This window comes from Sitophilus oryzae, unplaced genomic scaffold, assembly GCF_002938485.1.
Source record: "Sitophilus oryzae breed Bouriz unplaced genomic scaffold, Soryzae_2.0 scaffold_1512_pilon_pilon, whole genome shotgun sequence".
Lineage (NCBI taxonomy): Eukaryota > Metazoa > Arthropoda > Insecta > Coleoptera > Curculionidae > Sitophilus > Sitophilus oryzae.
Window position 1 is genome coordinate 2,578,305 of NW_022146184.1, and position 20,787 is coordinate 2,599,091.

At 32.6% G+C, this 20,787-nt stretch overlaps 1 protein-coding gene across 1 annotated transcript; it reads right to left on the minus strand.

Moving 5' to 3' along the window:
* Nucleotides 1–7,364: 7,364 nt before the first annotated feature.
* On the minus strand, nt 7,365–7,910 carry LOC115878439. Its single transcript, XM_030894948.1, has one exon. It carries the CDS (start codon nt 7,908–7,910, stop codon nt 7,365–7,367), a length of 546 nt encoding a protein of 181 aa, XP_030750808.1.
* Nucleotides 7,911–20,787: the final 12,877 nt, after the last annotated feature.

The window sequence follows — 20,787 nt, forward strand, 5'->3', positions numbered from 1 at the left end:
GTGTGCACCTCGTGAAAAACCCTGGGGATGTCCTCAGCCCAGTACCGACAGTTGTGCCGGTTAACTACACATTTCAAAAAGAAAGTACACTCTACCTAACCCGATCGTTCATCCTTGTGACAAGTGAACAAATGCGTAAACATGTAGAAATAATAAGAAAAAACACCAAATTGGTCGAAGGAATTTACCCTTATCATTTACTCTGATAAATGTTTAAATAAACTTTTTAAATTTAAATCCTTTATAATTTCTCAATGACTCGACCGATTTTCAAAAACGAAGCCGGAAAATATAGAGAATAGAAAGTCCTTTTCATTGCGGTACCACTTGATCCCCCTTTCCATTAAAAAAAATTGGGGGATAACACCCCCGCTTAGAGGGTTGAAGATTTTGCAATAATTTTTGGGGCAAAAGTTGTCCCCCTCACAAACAAAATTGACGTGTTTTTGAATTATCTGAAAATTACTCTGGCCGTTATGCCTTGCTGTACGTTTTCGATGGGCCACCCTGTATATAATTATTTTTACGCCTATAAAACTAGTTTTACTCGTAAAAACTATTTGTTACAGGTCAAAAACTATTTTTACCCGTAAAAAATGCTTTTTTTAATTTGTTACTTTTCCAACTTTTCACACAACACTTTTTCAAACATGTCCTAGAATCCATCAATTTAATAGCTGGGTGTCGATAGTGTTTTGCTTTTAAGAAGTTTTATTTCAAATATGGGCACAAAATAGTAGTGTTTTAATTAGGCCGAATCCAGCATTTGTCAGAAATAAGCTTATTTCGATAAATTAAATGTGAATTTATCATTGAGTGAATAGTATTTCTGCAAAATTATATCTGAATATGCAACTAATACAGGGTGGCCCATCGAAAACGTTCCGCAAGGCATAACGACCAGGGTAATTTTTTTTTCAGAAAATCCAAAAAAAACATCAATTTTGTTTGTGAGGGAGACAACTTTTGCCCCAAAAATGATTGCAAAATCTTCAACCCTTTAAGCGGGGGTGTCATCCCCCAACTTTTTTCAAACTGTAAGGGGGTTCAAGTGGCGCCGCAATGAAAAGAGCTTTCTATTCTCTATATTTCACCGCTTCGTTTTTGAAAATCGGTCGAGTCATTGAGAAAATATGAAAGATTGAAATTTGAAAAGTTTATTTAAACATTTATCAGAGTAAATGATAAGGATAAATTCCTTCGATCAATTTGCTGTTTTTTCTTGTTATTTCTAGATGTTTACGCATTTTTTCACTTGCCACAAGGTTCCGCATTTTTTCACTTGCCACCCCTTCCCATTTGAAAAAAGTTGGGGGATGACACCCCCGCTTAAAGCGTTGAAGATTTTGCAATAATTTTTGGGGCAAAAGTTGTCCCCCTCACAAACAAAATTGACGTGTTTTTGGATTTTCTGAAAAAAAAATTACCCTGGCCGTTATGCCTTGCGGAAACTTTTTCGTTGGGCCACCCTGTATAAGACACATTAAAAGAAAAATTATTTTTCATTAAATAAATATCTTTTATTGCTTTTAAACAAAATTGGACTTTGTGAAAACCTACTCAGCACTACTCAGCACATAGTCAGAAAAAAATAGCGAGCGGCATCTCTAAGAAACTAAAGCATCTCACTAATTATAAAAAATCTTGTAATTATTGCCCCGGGTCTCCTAGGCAACACAAAGTATTGTCCGCTTTTACGGCAATATACTCAATTAAAGGAAATGGATGCTTTCTTGGCATCTTTTCAAGAAATTAGGTTGTTGGTTGGATAATTTACAACGAGGTAGCTTGTTTTCCGAAAGGTTTCAACAGGATCGGTTATTAGATACGTTCGTTGTTTAAATTAGAGGCTTGTTAGCAAGAAGATGTTAATTAAATCAGTTTAAGTTTATGTCTAAATAAATAAAACTTTAATGGATTATCTAATGAATATTATTATTAGTTAGGTGCGTGGTTCCATCTGAAAAAAATGATTTATGATAATTTTTTAATCGTTCAGTTCCTTGACAGCTACGGCCAATATTATATAACATTGGAAAATTTAATTTTTGAAACAGATAGCTACATGTCTTCTCTTTATGTCAAGTTTGACATTTAGGTTATACAATTTTTTTTGACAGGCAGTTTTGTTCGTCCAAACGTTTTAAATATTTTTTCTCAAAAACGGTTCATGTTAGGTATAGAGTGTTTGATATCAAAATCCATAAAATTTTACAGAGAATTTAAGTATGTAATAAAAAAAAGGGGTACCCACTTAAAATAAGAAAGTTTCTATCAACTTTCGCTATTTCCGGCAATGCCACCATATTGAAAATATTTTTAGTCGATAGATCTTGTTGTAAAACCGTGATGTGCAAAATCCAATCTAGATATTGTAGTTCTCTAGAAACTTCTAATGCATGCTCTGGAACCCCCCGTATATTTTCTATAAAAAGAATAATATTATATACTATTTATAAAATTTAAGACAAAATAAAATCATTAAATCATTTTAATGACGATTGACTTTAACTAGTGATAATTTACATATATTGAAGTGGACAAGTCTGTAAATCATTTTTTAAGTGTTTTCATTTTAGTCAATCCGGTATTTTTTCTTTTCTAGCTAATACATGAATAAGAAGACTATAAAAGTTAGTGTCTAAGGTTATATTCAATGTACAGGGTGGGTCAAATTCGACGCTTTTAAATGGAAACACCCTTTTCTATAGGAGATAGACAAAAACTAATATCGGTGTCTGGAGCTCAAATTTCATCAAAAACATTATGGTGAAAACCGCACATCAATATTTGTTACCGTTTCGGAGTTACGGGGTGTTTTTCAAAAATGTGCATTTTTAACAAATCGCTGTAACTTTTTTACTATGGAAAATTTTGTATTTCTATGAAGACATTTCCAAAGCACCTTTTTACGTAGAATTTAATGGTTTAAGTATAATTTTTTTAAAATTAATAATTTAAGAATTATCAACAGAAAAATTGATTTTTTGTTTGGGACACCCTCTATATTTTTATTTAACTGAAAAGAATTTAAAATTACCTTTCCAAAAATATAAAATATAGCATACTTGATATTTTGTTACAATCCCCTTCGAAATACAGAATTTTTAAAAGTTCGCCACTTTTAACTAGTAGGCCTTGGACCCCTTATTGATGATATGCCCTTAATGGAACTCGAAAACATATTTTTCCAGCAAGACGACGCACCGCCTCTGAACGCTGAAGTTATCAGCAAATTTTTGCAGCCAATTTCAAGAATAATTGAATAGCTAATCAAGATCCTAGTCGTTGGTCATCGAGGCCGCCTGACTTAGTGCCCATGGATCTAATCCTATGGATATATTTGCGGAAGAATAAAGGTTCTTTATTCTTCCGTATAATCTAGACAAGAATTAGAAATACTTAGCAGTTATGAGAGGGTATCTTTCACCCCTACTGAGTTAATGAATTCCGCGAGAAATGTTCAAAAACTGCCCCGTCTGTCCATAACAGAAGACGGTCGATATGTTGAACACCTGTAGCAAAATCTCATGTCTTGGTTTGCTATTTATTTTTATTGTTATTAAATATAGTTTAAATGTGTTGATGTTGGTTAAATATATTTTAAATTGTTATAAAATTCTGCATTTCTCATAGCAAATATCATTTTCGTTTTAATTGATGCTCACAGCTAGAATTTTTTTGCATTACAGCCGGTGCCGTTCAAAGCCTACTTATTTAAAGCGGGCCAAATTTTTATATACTCTATATCTCGAAGAGGAATCGAGAAAAATATCAAGTGTGTTATATTTTTGGAAAGGGAATTTTAAACTCTTTTCAATAAATTAAAAATATACAGGATGTCCCATATAAAAAATCAAATTTTCTGTTGATAATTCTTAAATTATTAATTTTAAAAAAATTATACTTGAACCATTAAATTCTACGTAAAAAGGTGCTTTGGAAATGTTTTCATAAAAATACAAAATTTTCCATAGCAAAAAAGTTATAGCGATTTGTTAAAAACGGATATTTTTGAAAAACACCCCGTAACTCCTAAACGGTAACAGATATCGATATGCAGTTTTCACCATCATATTTTTGACAAAAATTGAGCTCGAGACACCAATATTAGTTTTTGCCTATCTCCTATAGAAAAGGGTGTTTCGATTTAAAAGCGTCGAATTTGACCCACCCTGTACATATACATACTGCCATTACTAAATGTAAAGCTCATTACGATGTAATGAGCTTCTAAGCAAACGACTATTTACTTAAAAGACATCCAGATTTTTAAATACCTTTTCAGATTCAAAATTTCTAAAATATTATTCTTCTTAGAGATAAACGATATCTAAAAACTATTCCAGCAATTATTAAATAAATTGGAATTGGATAATATTGGAATATTAACGATTATACGAATATTTTTCACAGCATCGCTTTGTTGTAAAATCTCACCTAAACTGGCTGCTAATATAAGCGCTATTAAAGAAGAAAATTTTCATTACTTAAATGTCTTTAATTGCATTTATAAGTCGACTTTGTGAAGACTGCCTTCACTCAGCAAGTAGATACAAAGAGATAGCGCGCAGCAACTCAAGGCAGCCGAAGCATCTCTCTAATTATAACAAATCTTTTAATTATTGCCTCGGGTCTCCCAGACAACTCAAAGGAGGTTTCGCTTTTGCGGTAATACATTCGTTTAACGAAAATGAATACTTTCTTCGCGTCTTTTCCGAGAAAATAGTTTGTCGGTTAAGGTGAGCTTTCCTTGAGGCTGAGAGGCAGTTTGTTTACAGAAAGGTTTCAACGGGATCGGTTATCAGATAGGTTTGTTCTTAAAGCAAAAGGCTTTTGAGCAAGAAGATGTTAATTGAAATTGCATTGGTTTAATATCTACTATAGTAGTAGAAAGTGGAAAAATTAGATAATTACCTTAGGTTACAAATATATTGGGGAATTTCATCTCGACGCGATGTTCTCCACGATGATAGCCGCGACGCTTACACCGCGCACTTACCCGCCGTCTTGTGAGCATCGCGGCTAGCATCGTGGTGAGCATCGCAGCCAGTATCATGGCGAGCGAATTGGCGAGCATTGCGTCGAGATGAAATGCCTCACTTTGTTAGTACCCTTATAAATCAAATTGTTATATACTTCATAATTTAGAAATAAAAAATTGATATATGAATATGTTCGCAAGACGACAGTAGTATAGAATGTGGGGTTCTATGACACTGAATAGTCTTCCTTCACTATTCTGCCATCGGCAGTTAAAAGGCGGCAAGTGACAAAACGATAGTTTTGAGAAGAACGGCAAAAACTTTGTAATGTTGTCCTTCACTAATAAGCATATATACATTCGATTTTATTGTTCAACACTAATTGGATATACTATATTTAGTTATTTAAAGGTATTTTTAGACAATAGAGCAAGTTTTTTTAAAAAAATGTTGGTTAATTCTTTCTTGCTTCGTTTTCTGTATTGAATACAGTAAGAAGTTGAAGTTAAAAGGCGGTAAGCGACAAAAAACTGCTCAAATGCCGCCTTTTAACTGCAAAATCTTTGACGTGCCGCTATTTAGAATCAAGTAAAATATGTTAAGGTTTTAACTTAAAAAAGATAAGTTTTAAGTAGCATCTATTTATTAAAAACACAGTTTATTTTTTAAATTAATAGTCATCTTGCAAATTTTAAGTAGTTTTATGATAACAGTTATATAGTAAAACGAATAATTTTAGCTATAACAGGGTGGTCTATAATGGATTGTTCTGTATATATTCTCATGCATTTTTTGTTTGCCTGCGGTGATTTTATAAACTAGAGAGTTGTTTTTGTTGTTTTACTTATAGATATAACAAAAATGATTAATTGAGAAGTGCCACCTCAAAAATCTTTGCATCCGGCGCTAGTTTGGTGTCTGCTTTTTTTTGTTTTACGCAAGAGGATACGTCGATGCCCCCTCTTCTAAAACCCAAAAATAAATTCACACTTCTGATCGATATACTATAGTATCCAAATTAAAAAAATCATAGCAAGGTTTTCATTTTTATTATTATTAAATTATATATATATATATATATATATATATATATATATATATATATATATATATATATATATATATATATATATATATATATATATATATATATATATATATATATATATATATATATATTTTCCTTGCCCTAAATTACGCTCAAAATAAAAAAAAAAATGAATGGATGAGTGAAAAATCTTTTCTTCAATAAATACAATAAATAATTTATTTATTGCCAATTAATTCGAAATATGAATACGAAACAATTAAACATTAAGATAACTCATAAATATATTTGTAAATATACTGATGTACCATTTAAAAGAAAAACTTATGGAGGCACTATAATAGTACTTATTTAATTTTAATGATACTTAATTTAATTAATAATACTTAATAATTATTGATAAATTTTACTAATTCTAACTATTATTTTTTTTTTTAATTTCAGGGGTGAAATTTATATTTTGTTAACCAATGACACAAATTTAGCTACAAATCCATCATATAAATATGTATTGAATAATAAATAATATGTAATAATCTAAAATACCTATAAAATAGTTTAAAAGCTTACATTTGCACAAAAGCCAATCACTATTATTATAATAAATTATTATTAATCACTTTATATAAGCCGAAAAATGCGATGCGAGCCTGGTTTCGCAATCGACTAATTCATCCCTCGCGAAATATACTGCCTTCTTACTACCAAATTTACGTCCGCGTAAGGGCGCAATAGTCACATACCGCTTTTTTACTACAAGTTTCTTCACGTATTTCACGATATTTAAAGAATAGGGTGGTATTAGACAATGCCGCCTTATAACTTCAAGTTTTACGACGTAGGTATTTGATATCCATCTTTTAGGAATAGAGCAATTACTGTCTAATGCCGCCTTTTTACTACATAATATGCATCATTACGTCATCATTTTTTAAATATAAATGGCATATTTGCAAGAATCCCGCCTTTTAACTTAAATATTTATACTTGCCGCCTTTTTACTTCCAAAATGGTGACGTTATGTCACTTGCAGCTATTCAAAATATTTTTGAATATTTAGATAGAGTAGGGTCACATTAGTCTAAAAATGCAAAAATCTCAAAATTGAAAAAAAATCACTTGCCGCCTTTTAACTGCCGACGCGACGGCAGTATTATAGTCGAACATAATTTTATATGGTTTCCAATGTGAAGAGCTTTTATCTTTTGACACTGGAAATACCTACTTACCTAAAAAATAGACGAAATATACTACTAACCTAACTAACGGTTTTTAATTTTTTGATTTTACTTCATTAAGTGTGGCTGCAATGACCTCCCGTAATCCTCCTGTTAAAACGTAGTACCAACATATACTGAGCCACAAAAACACGGAATTCTATAGACCCCAGCGGAGGAGAGTGAATCTCGTGGGTCTTTAGCCGAGCGGAGATGTTCTTGTATCTTTCGAGTGGGTTTGAGGATCGGTTTTATGTTCCTCTTTCTTAATAATTTTCCAATGCGGTCAGTGACCCCTCTGATGTATGGAAGAAATGCTACCCCACTAGGAGGTGTATTTTCTCCCTCTTGCCTTTCAACAGGTTTCCTAGGTCTTATGGCTCGTCTGATCGTCTGCTCTCGGTATCCATTGGCTTGTAAGGCTCTGTCTAGGTATTGTAATTCCTCAGTGATGTGTAGAGGTTCACAGATTCGGCGGGCTCTGTCAACAAGTGTTTTTATGACCCCTCTTTTTTGATCGGGATTGTGATTTGAATTATTGTGTAAGTAGCGATCGGTATGGGTGTTTTTCCGATACACCTTATGTCCCAAGCTTAGGTCTTGTCGTCTGTTGACTAGTACATCCAATAAGGCTAGCTGTGTGGCCTTCTCTACTTCCATCGTAAATTGGATCTTGGGGTATATGTTATTTAGATATTGGAGGAAAAGATTAAGTTCGTCTATTCCGTGTTTCCAAATTACGAAGGTATCGTCCACATAGCGCAGCCAGCAACTGGGTCTTTTTGTCTTTTGATTGAAATCCACAAACATAAAAACAATTTCAACAGAAAAGAAGAAGGGCTTCCACGTTAACAAAATATGGTATACGCTGCTCGATAATACAGAAATAAAACGTCCCTTCACCAGCGATCACAAGCAAACCACGCCCCCTGCACACCGCCTGGGCCAAGATGCTATAAAAGGCGCGCAACCCCTCCCCTCCGTATCAATACCGGTCCAGTCGTCGAGTCGTTCACTTCGCCCTCGACCACTGATGAAGACTGCCGCAGATGAAGACTGCCGCAGATGCAGTCGAAAGCTATGGAGCCAACCACCACGGCCTAACAGCCCGCAAAACCGTTATTATTCATAATACCGGCCGTGAAAGCCTACACAATTATTTTTATTGTCCAAATATTTAGTAGAAAGTTAAATAAATGAATCTTCCTGAACACACAAATTGCAAAATTTGATTTTAACTGGCAACCAATATAAGAACCATTAAAACAGGTTAAATTTTCATGAATTAAATTACTTTTATTGCTTTTGTGCGAAAGACGAAATTGTGGATTGCCACTCTGTACGTAAATACAGAGGGAGAGCAGGCCCATCTCTCTAATTATAAGAATCATTTAATTATTGCCCCGGGTTTCTACGGCATGACAAAGAAGGCTTAGAAATTGCGGCAAATGCACTCGATTATCGGGAACGGATATTTTCTTGGCATCTTTGCATGGAAAAGATTTTGTCTGTCAGATTTTTTTCACGAATAATGGGCCGTCGCACAGTGTGGCGGATGATAATTCTAGCGGGACGAAACCTCAGAAGCGATGTTTGGGACTTAAATAAAATCTGAGAAGGTAGCAAATAGTCTAATATATAGCAAATCGAATTTTTGTAGAAAACTATTTGCTTATTTTTATCAGAGTTAGTTGTGTATCATCAAAACTTCAAACTCAAAATTTTGCTTCAAATATTTTTTACCACCACTACCATCAACACCCCATTTAACATACAGGATAAGTTTGATAGGAGAATTATCGCCATTTAATGCAAAAGAAGATCCTATTTTTGAGACTCTATCAATCTTCTTGAGAAAACGATTGAAGATTAATCGCTGAAACCTTCTCTCCGAAATTGTTATTCCATTGTCATACAAACCTAACAATTTGTCTTAGCTGCCAAAATATGCTTGTAACTGGGAAACACATCTTTGAAATTGGCATTGAGCTTTTGTTAATTTCAAATCAGTAAAGCTTCATCAGGCGAAAAAATTCCGTTGGTATCATTCATTGACTTTTTGAACTCAGTGCTTTTCGATAGAGTTTCAGTTAAGGTTTCAACGATTACAGCAGCATACCTACTCCCACTAACTTTAAAGCTCATATTAGTTTCAAAACCCAATTCTTCTTTTGAATGCTCTTCTATTAACCCTTTAACGAGACTTTGTCTCGTTTTTAAACTAGCCGATTGAAGTAAAATTTTTGGGGGCTAAACTTGAACTCCCTGTAACTAATAAAATGCCTTTTAGCCACGATTTATTATATTTGCGAAACTTGTTCAAGGAAAAGCAACTTTTTTCCACTTTCGATATAAAACAATGAAAAATGACCACAGCTGGGTCTCAACGCCTTTCTTTTCATCGTCACTAAGATAGTTGAGATACAAGAATTGCATCACAACTTCACAACATCCCACAAAACGATCAAACTGCTCTTAGATGTTTAAAACACATTTTTTTCTTGTGCGAGACTCTTAAAAATATGTTTTTTTTCAGCAGTCTGGCCGGTGAAAATAAATATGGGCATGGAAACTACAAATATTCTAGCTTCAAAATTGTTTACTACTTTTTGGTAACTATCGGTAACTCAAAAGATCTACATCATTCAATATATCGATTTTTGAAAAAAAGTGGAAGTTTGATATCTGCATAACAAAGGCACGAAGGATTTTGACCAATAACATACGTACACAGTGGCGGATACAGAGGGGGGCCCATGGGGTACGAGCCCCTTTTAAAATCTGTAAATTGGGTTAAATATTAGGCTTTAGGGTTAAAAATGGCACCCTAAAGAGCATGTTCTACATTTCTTTTTATTTGGACCCCCCTTAAAATAAATTTGGCAATCTTCAAAATAATTTGGTTTGGGTTGGTTAGGTTATTTTTCAAGTCTACTACTAGTTATTTCCTGCAAAAAGCGTAGCAGTCTTTCTTTGTTTGTCAAAATTCGAAAAAATGGACAAAATGCATCTAGAAAGTCTGCTCTTCAATTATGGGTAATTACGGAAAATCGCAGATAAACTGACTTTAGTTATAAAATTATATATTATTTTAAAATCTATACTAATATATAAAATCCTTAAGTGACTGACATACTGATTAATCACGATCCTGTTCAAACCACTCAACGTAAGAAGCTCAATTTTGGCATACAGGTTGATTCTACGGTGTAGAGGTTCAATAAGAAGGGATTTTTCGAAATTCCAATTGCAAGAGGCTGAAACCATCCCTCAAATATTACAATATTTTTTATTTAAAAAACGGTCAAGTTTCCGAAAAAACGCTTAAACACGTATATTTTATTTTGTTTTTTTTACATATTTTAAGATTTTTTAAAAATGTGTACAGGGTGTTTCGAAAAATCTGATCATTGATTAATCACGATCCTGTTTAAAGCGCTTGACGTAAAAAGCTGATTTTTGGAAAACAGATTGACTTTTGGGTGTAGAGGTTCGATAAGAAGGGATTTTTCGAAACTCGAATTCTAAGGAGGTGAAACTATCCCTCAAATATTAAAATATTTTTTATTTAAAAACCGGTGAGTTTTTCGGAAAAACTCTTAAACACGTATATTTTATTTTGTTGTTTTACATATTATAAGATTTTTTATAAATTTATACAGGGTGTTTCATAAAGTATGACCATTGAGTAATCACGATTCTGCTTAAACTGTTTGACGTTTAAAGCTGATTTTTGGCAAACGGATTAACTGTGGGGTGTAGAGGTTCTATAAGTAGGGGTTCCTCGAATCTCAAATTCTAAGAGGGTAAAACGCCAATATTTGTTATTTAAAAAACGGTTAGTCTTTCGGGAAAACGCTTGGACAAGCATAATTTATTTGTTTTTTTTTACATATTTTGAATTTTTTTAAAAAATCATACAGGGTATTCCAAAAAGTTGGGTAATTGATTAACCACGATTCTGCTTAAACTGCTTGACTTAAAAAGCATATTTTTGGCAAACGGATTTTTCGAAAGTCAAATTTCAACGAGATGAAACTACCCCTCAAATATTACCAAGTTATATAATAATATCGCCATATTGTTTTTTCTCATGCTGACATAAATGTGAGAAAATTTTATCCAGTTTGTATGTTAATGGAAATTCCTTGCTTTGCTTTATCATTACCATTACAAATGTTTTTATTTACCGTTATAAAGTAAACTCTGATAATATACAAGATGTATCTATGTGTTAGATATTTAATCACTAAATTATAAATTCTCCGACATATTTTTATTATTTAGTGTATTAGATAATAACATACTTTAAAATAATTCTGTAGTGAATCAATATTCATTTTCGGTATCTAAATTTTCTAAATTGCAGTTATTTGGTGCTTTGAACATATTTTTTTGAACATATTTGAAATAAATGATATCGCCCAGATTGACCCGAAACGCGTAGCATTACAATAAGCCGGTTGTTGGGAATTTAGCGCAGATTATTTCCAATTAAATCCATCTATTTCATGGATATTTGTTTTCCATTCGCCCATTTAATAATTCCATTTATCAGTGACCTAAATTCCATCAATAGAAATGAATTTCGGATATTTTTTACTAACAGTTCTGTTTAAAATCTTGATCTTTTAATGTTTTAAAACTTTTAACCTAAAAATATAAATGAAATCGCTAAAAGTACTTGGAAGAAAATTAGAATAAAAAAAAATAAGACTTTAACACCCTGTAGCTACGAAACAAAGCAGAATCGGACCTATGTTGTTATAAGAAATAATTCCTATTTTTACATGAGGAATCTCCCCACGAAAGATGGCACATGTTTTATGAAACACCCTGTTATAGGTGCAATCGTTTTCTACTTGATGCAATCCTGGTCTGGTTCTGTAGGTTTCGTTTTGGGTTAGCTGTATTGGATATTTAGTATCGCGGTAGTAGTAGTCGTTTGATAGCTGACCACTGTCACAGTCGTATCACAAGGACACCACCACGTATCACAAGTTACGGGTTAGATTTCTATTATTTTATTTAAAAATTTATTATTATGAATTCATAATAACAAGCAAAATTTTAAAATAAGAAACAAGCAAAAAAGGTACCTAAATACGTTTATTTATTGTAAACATTAATTATAATATCAGTACAATTGGTTAAATTAATTCCAGACGATGACAGGTGAGTTGAATTTTTAGAAAGTAAATTTATTTTCTGAGTTCTTGAACTTGTTGAAGACCCATAATTGCCAGAAATGTTACCCAAAATATTACATGACACTTTTTCTTATTTTCTTTGGCATTTTCTATAAAGCTCTCTGCCACTATGTTAGAGCGCCAACCACCATGTCTTTTAACAGTTAATAAATCCACTCCTGAATCTGCAAGCAACGACAGTGTATTGTTGTGGATTTGGAAGGCTTGGAAACAATGCTATTTTATACTGCATTTTCCCTAAGGTATTAATGCCAACGGGTTGCTTAATACATTTTCCATTTCTGTACCCCACAAAAATCGAGTATGCTCTGTGTTGCTTGGCCGCATATCTATATATCTTCGAACTGTTTCCACCATATTTAGTCCTTCAACATTCCCTTTCGTTATAGAAAGATCTCGTGATATCTTTGTTTTCGTAAATCGAATAATGACATGAATGCATTGTCCTTCATCTTTAACGTTTTGTAGCTGCAGATTTGTCAACTCGATACGCCGCCGCCGCCGCGCCGGCAGGCTCCCGCAAGTCCCACTATCAACGAAACTTTTGTCAGGAAATAAGTTTTATCATCGGCTTCCAACAAAAAACGAGTTATATATTCTTTTTTTACAATTCTCGATTTTTTTAACCGAAATCCTTCCGATTTTCTTTTTACAAATGCAATTAAATGGACGTACTTACTAATATCTGTATTTTTCTTCACTGATATAACTGAACGTAGCATGGAATAATATACCCAAAGTTATAAAGCCTTCCTATGTTTTGAAAGATATTCAAAATATGCCAGGAGAACCTTTTCGTTACTACTATTCTTGATTCTTTTCCCTTTACACCAATCTTCAAGTTTTACACAGGCTTGCTCGTACGTTTGTCTTGATTTTTCGGGATGTAAGGAATCGACAACTTTTGGCGCAATGCCTTCAATATCCGAAGGGATGCTTTCAGAATCAGAATCACCCATATTAATATTATTTTTTGATTTTTGCTAAAACTGAACGTTTAACACAAAATTGAACATCAATAATTGAGTTGTCAAAGTCAAAATGGAAACAATCGACCAGCACGGTTACCACGGCGTTGACTAATATGGGCACCTGATAATTTTGAATTTTAATTTTTATGAGGATACCTCTGATATTTTAAGTTAAATCAAATCTCTTTGGATCGTCCCTCGTGTCGCGTCGTAGATTAAATTTTGAATGATACACGTTCGATACGAACTTTTTGAACTATGTGCCTTTGTTTGTGATATAATCTTCCTTTCAGCACTTCATTTATATATTTAATAAATAATAATAATAATATATTACAGCTTACCTTCATAGAACTTAGTTATATTAAAATTTACCCATTATACATTTAATCAGATAAGACTCAGTGGCCTTGATATGGTTTAGAGCCAGTCAACATCTTGTTCACTCTCAAATTGAGCTGGCAATTACCTTGTAGCAGAGCCATCATAAAACAAGAAGAAGACTTTCCGATGACAGTGGCATTACAAAAACAATATACACAATTTTATAAGTGTGTTGATGGAAACCCAAAATCATTGCTAAAATTGCTGTAAATCGTTACACTCAAAAAAAAAAATGCATTTTAAAATGCACAATAAATCACGTTAAAATAATTAACTCGTTGTATGGAATTCGATTTACCTAATTATTTGTTTTAATAACGATTGCTGATAATATAATATTGTTTTATATACGTAATAAAAATAAAAGCATTCGAAATAAAGTGAATCCTGTTTTATCGGATATCTAATATTTAGTCCTTTTAAAGTAATTATTACTCTATATGTTTCAAAAGAACCACGTTTAAAATAAACTGGCATTGCCTTATTATTTTTGAAAAGTGTTGCTTGTCTATTTATTCCAATAAGACATCCTTATAATAAATTTATTTTAAGCACGAGAGTATTTTATTTCTATAAAAATTGCTAACATTTCTGTTAGGCACGTGATTAATATTGGCCAATAGAAAGTCATGCATTTGAGGTGGACATCGAAAGATGGTGTTTGGCGGTATTGACGGGATAAGCCCGATTAAGCCACACGTTGTTGTATGATTTTGTCGCGTTCCATGATTTTGAATAGTACAATGATATTTATTGTATATGACAGTTGTTAGTGACAAAAAGGAGAATTGTATCGTTTACAGGTAATGTGTTGTTTAAGTAGTTGTTTAGAATGACCAAACGTTAATATTATTTCAGTAGCATTATGGCGGCCAAAGGTTTTCTTGAAGAGTGATGGAAACGACCGACGCCGGCCGAAATGATGCATTGTGATTTTGAATTTAACGCTGGACGAATTCAACAATTCAAATTTGCAAAGTAATATTTCACTAGATGATGAAAATTCAGATGTAAAGGAATACGAAGTCAAGCTAGCAAAATTGTTAAAAAGGCGGAACTTACTACAGCTCGTACCAGTATAAAAGATAAAAAAATATATTGTTGAACATTACAGAATGTACAGGGTGAGTCAACGATAGAGTAAGGTCAATATGTCCTTTGTTTTGAGATTTACAAAAAATGTTAAATATAAAAGTTACAGGGAGGGTTAGGATACACATTTTAAAATTATTGTAGAATATACAGAGTGGTTCAAAAAAGTGTTGCGGATATAACTTGTTAAATGCAACACCCTATTTTTTATTTTATTTTTTAAATTCTACGTAAAATTCTATAACTTTTTTATCTAATAATATTTTTTTTATAATATACAGGGTCCGGCAGTAGTGCGTCGGGCATCTGTTGTAGCTCCTAGAATAATAAACTTCACAATTTTGTTTAAGTTCAAACCTAAAGTATGTACGAGGATGTATTTCAGGAAAATATTTCAACTTCTATAGGGTGGCTCAAAAATGTGTATGTGAATCGGTATGTTTTTTTTTAAATGGAACACCCTGTATATTATTGCATTTTTGGCTTCCTTTTGGAACACTTTACATAATAGGTATATTATATATGAGTAAATATATTTCGATAATATCAGAGATATTAATAAATAAATAAAAAATATATTTTTGCCAACCTTCCTTATTTTTTTTTACTTTATGAAGCACCCAGTATATTCTACAATATAACAATACAAATATATTCTACAATAATTTAAAACGTGTATCTTAACCTTCCCTATAACTTTTGTATTTAACATTTATCTGTAAACCTCCAAATAATTATTGAGATAATGGACTTTACTCTATCGTTGCCTTATCCTGTACAGAACAGAAATTTGTACAGGGTGGTAAATTTAATGTATTACCCAACGACAATATCTTTTCGTGAAAGAATGAAGAATTTTTTTTTCAAGAAATTTAAGAACACCACTTTTTAAATTTAACATAGCCCGGTTTTCTCATCTATAGTGGCGTTAGGAACCTAAAAAATACTGTTTTTTGCAATTATACTATTCAGAAAACCTGCAAATCCTGTATACCCTGTATATAAACATTTCTGTTTCAGGTTAACTCCAGTTTTAAGATGGAGAAAAGTATATCATATATTTAGCTAAACGTTGCTTTCTTTTTTAGAATCTCTGTGACCTTTGAAGGAATCTAATAAAGACAGATCAATTCCAGGACATTACAAAAACCATTGTCGTCACTAGACAAAATTCACCAGGATACCCTTATATCTATTATTTTTTTTGATTTTGCAAGACATTCAATACAATTGTATTTACCTACTTATTACCAAAAGATTAATTCCGAAATAAAGTTATTTTCCTAATGAATTTGATATTTATTTCATTTAAATTGTTAGTACTTATCCTATTCGATTAAAATCAACTCAAGTTTTAAACAATGTGACATAATAAATCATTAAGCATTGCATTTGAAAATATAAAGAGAAAAGCTTGAAATAAAAGGAATGTATTTGAAAAACAAAAGGAAAACACTAATAAACAAATGTATATTTCTTTAAATCAAATAGGCAGCATTTTTATTCTAAATCTGATATACCACTAACAATGACAATGATCATGTATGTTTTATATACGAGTATATGCATAAAATCAATAGATATCTTATTAATTCAATTATGACCATTAATGAGGCCAAAACATGTTTGATTTTATTTGATTCATTAGCATTATTTTTGATTTTACAACGTTTTTTTCTCTCAGTGTACCCAAGTAGCATTTTCACGACTTGCGACCACATGTTTACTAAACACAACGTTGTATTAGTTACAAAAAATAGTTAGCTCCCTACCTTGGGTATTAAAATAAATTTAAACGTTTTTATAACGTTGTGCCGACGTTGGACTAGTACTACAGCAAAGTAGAAGCTTCTGCGACGTCGAATAAACGTTGTCTTGTAACCTTTTTTGCTTAAGTGATCTTTAGGTGATTCGGACAACGTAGTTATAACGTTGGACAATATAAAGTTTTCCGACGTCAGTTTCAGGACCTATTCCAACGTTATGCAAACGTCGTCTGTTTTACTAATTCCAACGTTGTTTAGATTTCCTTATTCTTACGTTGGTAGGACGTCGAGTCACTACCTTTTTGCAACTGTATTGAACCATAACCTTAAATTTTAAATTTTCACTTCACTGTTCTGTTCAGTCAGACAGTTCAGTGCTGTTTTTGTTTTTATAAAAAAAAAATTAAAATGGAACATAAGAAAGGTACATATAAAACTAAATTTAAATATACATCGACATATATTACCGATAGTTTATCCACTCCCTCGTTTATTTAGATTATAGATGGCGGCACAAGCTAGACTCTAGAATGACTAAATTAGGCAATCTTGCGACTAGTATACTACCTGTTAAGGCCGAACTGCGACTTTATTAGTCCAGTATGCGACTACTCGAACTACTCCATCTTAATCTCCAAAACAACAAATTGAAAACCGCCATGTTGTTAAATAAGAAAATGTTTCGTTCCTGAAATAGCAATTCCTGCTTTTTGAATACATTAACTTGAAATATTTGACCCTAAAAAACACGCGGAAACAATTTTTTCGACTTCGAATAACTTGTTCTCATTTTACTAAAAAAAAAATCAAGAATTTTTTTTAAAACTTCTTTAATTTTAAGGCCCATTAGTATTTTTCAAAGTAGAAACAATACATTTATCAATAAAGTTGTTTGCGTTTAACTTTTTTGCCTTAGGTAATGAGTTACAGAGTCGGTTAAAGTGTTTCAATAATTATGATCTTCAAACATCCTCCACACTTAAATACTTTTGTTTTGTTTTCCTTCACTGCCATAATAATTTGTCTCTAACTAAATCATAAAAATAATATTTTTACTATAATTATCCCAATTTAGGATAAAACGCGACTTAGACGCCATATTAGTTTTGTATTTCTGTGAATTAGGATTTTAAACAACGTTGCAGTTTGTACTAAATTAGGCTTCTGGCCAACGTCGGTATCCAACGTCGTTTCGATATCAAAAAACACCCAAATATTATTCTCCAAACTAGTGCAGACTAGGGTTGGCACGAGGTTGTGCCGACGTTGCGCCCCGACGTTTGGTCGCGTGACACAACGTTGTCCCGACGTCCAAATGCTGTTTGGGTACTGTCTCCAATCAGTCTGTGTCTGTGTGTACTAAATCGTGAATATCTCCAATAAGAATAAAGCTGTTGAGATGTATAAAAAAAAAACAAAAAAACTCAAATCAAGAAAAGACGTATCTAGATAATAAAATGATTTTTAAACTCCTTGCTTTGTTAACATATTACACAGGGTTTTTCAAACTTATCACCTAAATATCAACAATTTGTTTTCCCTAGTATAATTGACAGATGGAAACTTTCATTTTTAATTTAGAAAAATATACTAAAAAGTCAAATAATTTAGCTACAAAGTGCTTAAAAAATCATCAAAATCGGCCAATTAAAACAAAATATATTAAGCTTTCAAATACACAAAAGTTTTAAGGTGCTCGTTTTTCGTGCCGGTTTAGTACGCAAAATAAATTTCTGAAAAGAATATTAACTGGTATTACCAGTTAGAATTTTGTAAATTTTGTATTTAAGAATAAGATTATTTTATAGGACTCAATCCAAAGTCAGGAACATCTCAAAATAAAACAAATTCTGGTAATTTTCAGTATAGGCCTTTTCTTTAGACACAGCGTTTCTACAAATAAATTTTATTGGATATTTGCAAAACAAATACCGGCCCAAGGGCTTAGCGATTCTGGCACTGAGCCTTTCAGAAATGTTGGGGAGAATATCCGTTTCTGTTGTATAAGTATCCATTCCCTACAAAAAGGAAGAGGCTCGGGATCCTTTGTTCCTCCTTAGGGATCCCAAATAATAATTAGGTAAGTATTTCTTATAATTAGGAGTGTTTCGATTTTCGGTGGCTTTATTTGTTTATTGTTTGTAATTGCGCCAACGCACGAAGGCGTTTTTAGCAGAAAATAATGGATATATTTAGAAAATAAAAAGGCCCAATTTATTTATAACTTTTTTTGTTAAAAGTGAAACGAGAAAAAAAATCTTTCTTTTTTGGGATTCGGTTTACAGAGCACTTAATTTACCATTTTAAGATATCTTTTAAAGTGCTTCTTAAAGAATTGCAAATTTTATGTTCCTGGAATTCTAGATGAGAAAAAAATAGTAGCTAATTAGGAAGCCTGCAAGAGCTTTAATGCCTTTTTGTTTAAAGTAAAATCTATGCTAATATATAAAATCCTTAAGTGACTGACATACTGATGTAACGTTTTTAGTTCGTTACATGTCTTTTTTATATATGATTTATATGATGTCTGGCGTATCGTCATCGGATTCCGTATCATTCAGGCCTGATAATTTATTTGGCACGCTTGGCATGATTTTTACGTTCCCTAGTCGCCAACCCTGCTATCGTTTCACTGTTCTGTGGAGGCGCGCGCTGTCAACTGTCTCCGTGCTTAACCTCACTTTGTTTTGACGCTCTGTTGTATCCTAGTTTTTGGAAATGGTGATTATTTAAGTCTTGCTGTATAATTTGAATCAGCTGCTATTTCGAGGCTACAGGTAAAGATGAGTTATTACCTTTTATAGATTCGATATTATTATTGAATATTTTTAGGGTAGAGTTACGGATGTCCCAACTTGTATTTGTGTTTTGCTGGCACGTTGGCGTCCCTTTTCTTTTGTCCTCCAGAATGTTACATGGAAGAAAGGACATGTTGTTTATTATTTATTGAGCCCTCGGAAGTATTTCGAGGTAGGTTTATTTTGTTTATTAGACCTTGTTTGGTTTTAAACAAGAGTTTCATATTTTTAGGGTCCAAGGTACGGACTATATCCAAGGTACGGACTATATCCATGGTACGGACTATTTCCAAGGTACGGACTGTGTCCAAGATACGGACTGTGTCCAAGGTAGTGTCTTGTGTACGGACATTATCTTATGTACGGATGTCCTGTGGACGAGTGTCCCCAGTAAGAACGATTTTTTCTTACATATAAGTGCCACAGCTTGGATGTAGCTTGAGTCCCATGCTGCTTCGTTCCCAGCTGTAAGCTAGTTAGTTACGGCTGTACCAATTTATGGTGTCTCATGCTGGCCCCTTTGGTTTTGTTGGATGGCTGAGTACAGAGATGCTAGACCACCTCACGCTGCTACTGTTTGAAGCAAGGTTACATAAAAGAACAGCTAAGTGTATATTTAAGTTCTAGTTTTACATTTAACATCTAAAACATTTTCAGTCTTAAACAATAACGTACATCTTAAGTAATATCGTACAGACTATGTTCAGTGGTTAGATTGTTAAGAACATTCATGTCGATATAATCTTTAAAATATAATTTAGATCTTAGATTTCATTGCATTACATCTTGTAATGGTATTACTTTTATATATATTATTGCACTATTTTAATAGATGGATAATCAAACATAGATTCTAGAATCTACAGGTGTAACATCTTCGATTTAGCATCATATGGAATATATCAAATTAATTAAAGTAATGCTACATTTCATATTTTCTCTTAAACTTTACATGTCCTGTATTTTATCGTAGTTGTTTTCATTGATATTTAGTACGACTCCTACCACCACTTTTCTTTGACATATAACCACTATATATATATATATATATATATATATATATATATATATATATATATATATATATATATATATATATATATATATATATATATATATATATATATATATATATATATATATATATATACATGCAACGCCACCAATACGCAGCCCCTACATCACGCGGACACGTCGAAGCCCAGTAGTCTGGGTTGGCGCGGCAAGGGGCGGACGTGCGACGAATTTAATTCGGCTGGAATATTTTCTTGTTTTGACGGCGTATATCGGCCGGGCGTCATGTTGCGCGGTAGCGG

What these genes read in the sequence shown, in the direction of transcription:
- LOC115878439 (XM_030894948.1), bottom strand. Translation starts at nt 7,910, where the DNA reads ATGGAAGTAGAGAAGGCCACACAGCTAGCCTTATTGGATGTACTAGTC.